Source organism: Solanum pennellii, chromosome 2, assembly GCF_001406875.1.
Source record: "Solanum pennellii chromosome 2, SPENNV200".
Lineage (NCBI taxonomy): Eukaryota > Viridiplantae > Streptophyta > Magnoliopsida > Solanales > Solanaceae > Solanum > Solanum pennellii.
In genome coordinates, this window is record NC_028638.1 from 36,834,145 (window position 1) to 36,840,354 (window position 6,210).

The 6,210-nt window shown below is 30.4% G+C and overlaps 1 protein-coding gene across 7 annotated transcripts; it reads right to left on the reverse strand.

Annotated features, from left to right (window-relative positions):
- Positions 1-550: 550 nt before the first annotated feature.
- LOC107009545 lies at positions 551-6,127 on the reverse strand. 7 transcript variants are annotated; one of them, XR_003576490.1, is made up of 4 exons: positions 5,631-6,127; positions 3,130-3,266; positions 2,473-2,533; positions 551-925 (listed from the first exon to the last, which is right to left on the reverse strand). XR_003576490.1 is itself a non-coding variant. In XM_015208888.2 (3 exons), exons 1-3 carry the CDS (start codon positions 5,906-5,908, stop codon positions 851-853), a joined length of 414 nt encoding a protein of 137 aa, XP_015064374.1. In that variant the 5' UTR covers positions 5,909-6,127; the 3' UTR covers positions 551-850. The 7 variants fall into 7 exon arrangements, 2 of the variants coding, with proteins under 2 accessions (XP_015064374.1, XP_027770157.1); XR_003576487.1 differs by having other exon boundaries at positions 2,473-2,538; XR_003576488.1 differs by having other exon boundaries at positions 1,739-2,538.
- Positions 6,128-6,210: the final 83 nt, after the last annotated feature.

Consider the following 6,210-nt stretch of genomic DNA (forward strand, 5'->3'; position numbering starts at 1 on the left):
CCGTCAAGTTATTTACTTCTGCAAATTGCTAATAGCATAAATATGATTTAGATAGGGTCCGTAAAAAACAATAAATTGGGAAGCAACAATAACATACCCACAATCATCCTACAAAATGGGATTTGAGAACAATAGCGCGTATGCAGACTTTACAGTTGAGAGGTTGGGTAAGACAACCATATTGGAAGCAGAGAGGTTGTTTCCTATTGACCCTTGACTCAAGGAAAAATAATTTCGAAAAAGAAGCTAGGAACAAAGGTAAAAGAAACATTAGATACTAACAAAAAAACAATAGATAGTAATACAACAGTAGTACAATACAATAATCAAAGTATATGAAAAGATAAAAAATAACAGGGACTGAAGGACAAGAAACTACCAAAACAATACTATAACTACTAAGATAATATTATAGTAAAAGCTACATAGATGCTGCTAGTTGATTTTCTAATATTTAGAATCTTGCAACTAAAACAAAGTGTAAGACATTAATATAAAAAGTAATGATACTTCAATATAAACAATACTTGTTCTGTACTTCTACTCGAACTAATCAAACAATTTATCTTGATTTTCACAAACAGAAAAATTGTTTAAGAGCTACTATCAAAGGAACTAAAACACTTCGTTTAATATACAAAATGGTAAACTAAAAATGTTTAAGTTATTTTCCAGGAAAATTATAAAATGAACTGATGCACACTTAATTATTCCAGATTGTTCGAAGTAAAACACATAATTATTGTCAGCCAGCATTAAAAGCCATTTGGATTTTGAACTTGTTGCCTAGCATCTTTGATTGATATCAGAGCATGGCATGGGTCTCCCCCTTTGCTAGTTAAGTTTAGGCTTAATGAAAGCTATACTGGTCGAACTCTTCAAAAACTTCACCGATCCCTTGTCCAACATGAACGCAACAACAATTCTGAAAAGTCAAGTAACATAGAAAATGAGTATCAAACCCTTTAAGATGCCTCAACCCGAGAAAGTTGGAGGGTGGGATTAAGAGTATTAAATGAACATGTCGTTTCTCTTAGCTTCAAGAATACTCGGAGGCAGAGGTAGAGGTAGAGCTACAAGCTTGTCCACGGATTAGCAGAATGAAGTAGTTCAGGACCAGAATTCAACAAGTAGTCTTTCTAGAATCGAGAACTCATAACCTCAAAATCCTATTGTCGCCTCTACTCAGGAGGATCATTTAAAGTGCAGAATATTATATGAAGCATATATATTGAACTCATTTAGTGGACTTGATGAATTTTCTTACAAATGAGCTTATCAAATAATTCTATAGAAACATAATTTATTTACCGCAGATTCTAGATATTTCCTGTAAATAACAATGCTACACAAGCTAATATAGGAATTAAGAGCACATTTTCTTACAAATCTAAAATACTTCAAGTAAACCCTTTTACATGTTATTATTTTTCCTCAGTACAGTCAGATGTTGAGCATTCAAGCTTCGTTCGACATTAATATGGTCAATTTTTATCAACCTCTACATGTCGCTTTCATTTTTTAACTTTGAGGCAAGTTTTATCCTCTATGTTAGTATCCTCTTTTTATCATTTTCTTATTCAGTCGGTGATATTGTGACACACAGATACAAATCTTAACCAATAGGTAGAACATATAAATTATAAATATTAGCCTTTAGGTCAATTCCTCTCCATCAACTTACCAAGAAGAATAACAAAAAGACTGTGGATTCAAGTTGAGAAAATTTTAGGCTTACTCTGAATATTCATCAAGCAATTGACGATAACATGATCCTTTCATTCTCAATTCGCCATGAATAAGGCAGAGATCAAAGATCCACCAACCTTCTACTTAAACCATCACCACATCACTTGAAATTATAATTTTGTAAATGTCTCTAATCCATGCCCTATGAGGGCCTTTGCCCGTCTTCTCTTCAAAATAAAGTACTTCACTTTATTGAAATTTTGAAAAACATCAATTTCATAAATACATGATTATGGCTCACAATAAGCTTCTTGTGGTTTAGACCTCACAATAGTCATTTCTACTAATATTTCACATGGAAATCATTATTCTAAATAATCAAAACATATGGAGAGCTTGTTTGATTAACGAAAAATCAATTTAAATCTTGATAATCATAAGAGTAACTCGATAACATGTGTTGAAGGAAGATAACATGTATTTCATGAAATTAGTTTGAGGTGCACACAAGTGGTCCGGACACGCTACAATCATAGAAGAAACTAAATTTTTGTACAACACAAACTTGTGTGATTGATTATGATGTGCTTGATCTAACTTCACAATTCACATATGCTTAGGTAATTGACCTCAAGATCCCAAAAGAAAGTAAGATATTTTGATTTCAACATTCTTAATATAAAACAATCTTATATGACTTAAAATGAGAACTTAACAGACCCTACTTCTTTCAAAAAAAATAAAAACAAAAATCCCACCTACACTAATAAAATAACAACACACCTTGTATATTTGTGTTAAGTGGGGTTTGAAGAGGGTAAGTATACGTAGTGTTGTTTCCCACCTGCACTAATCCACATGAATAAAACATACAAGTAGTGAGAAAAAAAATTATAACAATTACAAATGCAAGAAGATTTTCTTATGAATCTATTTTTTTGGGGTAATAACTTTAAAATATTACCATTGCAACAAAAACCATTTACAAACTTCTAGTAAATGGTCGCAGCAATAATCTAGACCTCAAGCAAAACTAAAAATAAACAAATCACACCAACAAGTTTAGTTACAAATTCTTGACACTAAGTGTATCAATGAGCTCTTTTAGAACAGTGTAGTGTATTTATTCTCTCCCTAACCTCCCCTTGGATTTGTGCTATAGCAATGCTTGTATTAACATATATGTTTTTGTAAATCTTCATCTTCCTTGCTCGCCAAATGTGATATATCATAACACCATAAGTTGCAATAACTACACCTTTTGAGAATTCTTCCATCTTATTTTTCAGCACCATTGTAGATTTTATAGCACTCTACTCTTGCCTTACACTTTTTCAATAGTTATCATTCGGAAGAATTATACCAAATCATTAACATAGCATGATTTTCAAGAGAGGTGTCAAATATCTCCTTTATTGATTTGATAGATTATATACTTACACTTTGAGACAAGAACCTGCCTTTCATTTAGCATAAAAATAGTAGGACTTGCAAGATTGAATTTTTATCAACTCTGAGGCATCTTAAGAATCCTGATTAGGATTGGTAAGTTAAGGTATAGTTCCCTTTCCTTGTATCTGGAAAAAAAGTAAGATATATTAAAATCAATTAAGAACATGAAAATAAAAAATGACTAAGTAGATCGGGTAGGGGATTGAAACAACAGAATTTACCTTAGCAAAAGAAAAAATTTATGGGCATCATCATGCATTTAAGCTTATAGTATTTGAAGTATAACAGATCCACAATTTATTCAATTTAACATTAATAGACTTTGAGTATCTCAAATAATGAGTATGCAGGCTCAATTTTAATTACTCCCATCATTTTGAGTACGTATGATGGAGAAAATAAAAGCTGCAAATTTGATTTTGGTATGTTGCTTTGAAGTCGAAATAGATACTTAGATAACTGAATCAAAACAATTATCTGTTAAGATTTGGTGGTGCTTCGAAATCAACATATATACTCCCTCTGTCTCAAAAAGAATGACCGTTCCTTTTTAGTCTGTTTCAAAAAGAATGACCTCTTTCATTTTTTTGTTACATTTTAATTTCAACTTTCCATGTGACATGTTTAAGGCCACAAGATCAAAGGACAATTTTTTATGTTTGACCTAACTTTAATTTAGGGCCACAAGATTCAAAAGTTATCTTGATACTCTTAAACTTTGTGCCAAGTCAAACCAGGTCATTCTTTGTAAAACAGAGGGAGTACTTATTTAGACAACTGAATCGAAAGAATTGTCTCTCAACAATTCTTTTACATTAACTAAAATTTTAATGTATCTAGTTAATTTTGTTTCTTAATTAATGTATAATGCCTTTGTTTCAACACTACGATACATTACAATTAGTTTATCATGTTCAAATATCAGTTTTGATACATAATCCTAATTAGTTTTGATACTTGACATAAAACTTTTACCAAATGTATCATTTATCATGTATCTAGGTGTGGTTATGTATCTTCTACCTTATTCAAATTTAGAAGGATATGTATCCGTACACGGTCCAAATTATATGTGTGATACATAAACTTTGTGTTATGTATCACCAAAAAAATATGCTATTTGGAGCATATATCCCTTCCTTATTTCACTCCAAAAACTCTCCTTATTTTTAGTCACAGAATTTTGATAGTTATTTTCTCAGTTTGAAATTCAAACTTAGTCTCTTTTCTATAGGTTAAGAATACTTTTTGGAAAAAAAAAAGTTTAAAAATGATATTTAAGAGTCTTTTACATATTTCTAAAATATTTCAAAATTTATAATAAAATAAGTGAACTTCAAATTTTCAAGACTAAAATGTAAATTAGGAAAAAAGAAGAAGTAATGGTATTAGTTATTATCTGGTGTTAACTAATATAATATTTGTACATTCTTCATAATTTGAGTTGGTTATGGACTCAAACAACTAATCATTCATCGAAATTGATTAGGATTCTTGTATTATAATTTAATCTTTCCATTGTCTCATAATAATATTAGTTTCAATTTCACCAAAATTTCATACGGTCTAATATTTTCCTCTTTATTATGGTGTTTTTCATAATCAAATTTCTCTAATGGGTTGTGTTGTAATAACTTAATTCTTATTTATTGTGATACATTTATAGATACACTTTATTTCAGCTTACATGCATCATTGTTTCACAATCTTATCGTATCGATAAATTAATCATTATCAACTACAAAATAATACATTATGTAAGTTATACATATCTTTCAAGGCAAACAATACAATACTTGTCAATTTACATAAGATACATAGTAGTAATGTATCATGCGCTAGTTTTCTAGATATAGTACATAAATTCTAATTTATACTAAATTTATCCATTCACAACAATTACCTCATTGTAATGTATAGATCTCAAATCTAACATCTTATGGACAACAATTACTTATTTAATGTATCTAGCATAAATACAATAGTTATCAATTTAAACGAGATACATAAATAGTAATGTATCATGCACTAATTAGTTTGATACGTAAATTTAAATTTATACTAAATGTATCAATTGCATAGCAACTACCTCACAGTAATGTATCATCTTAAATCTAACTTCTAATGGGCAACAATTATTTATTTAATGTGTCTAATATAAATACAATACTTATCAATCAAAACAAGATACACGAATAGTAAAATGCTAAGTAACAAAAATATTCATGATGTATCTTCTCAAAAAATTATTTTAATAATTTGAATCAAGATTGAAAGGGTCTTCAATAAACTAGGAGAAAAAGTTTGCATCTCAAAAATTTCAACAATTTTGAATCAAAATTGAAAGAATCTTAGGGATAAGAAAGAATCTTGAATCTCAAAACTTTTGATAATCTTGAATCAAAATTGAAATTTGAAGATATTGTTTGTCTTACAAAATTATGTTTGTGGATAAAGGTAAATTATAATGGTTGGAGTAAATTAATTACCTCAGTGGAGTCGGTTTCAATGAGAATGGGTTGGAAATGATGTTGATAAGCAAGTTCAACACCTTTTTGAAGAGCCAGGATCTCCATAAACAAAGAGTGCTCCTTTTTGTTGAAACCCATCTTTCAAAATTACCATTACTATCTTTAATAGCACCACCTATGCTGCCGGTATGTTTTTTTGGATTGAAAGCACCATCTACATTTAGCTTGAGGTGAGGGGTGTTTGGAGTGGGATTGATCATTAGCAATGAAACACTCAATAAAGATATGCTTGGCATCTTCAGGAGTATTGATTAGGTGATGGTGGAAGCATTGCCAACGAAAGTATTTGATTTTGCATAGTGTAGTTGGGGATGACATTAAGGGTCGTTCTGCCTGCTAGACTAAGGAAGTTGAGTTTCAAGTTTTCACGTTTAGATCTAAAATGTAGGTAAAGTCACCAGGTCTGGTGTAATGATAGAGGATAGGGATACCTAGATATTTATCAAACTTCTTAGTGGGAGGAATGCCCAGTTTAGTGTTAATAGCTTCGGAGAAAAAGGCTTTAGACTTGGAGTGTGTTTGGTACGAACGAAATTTC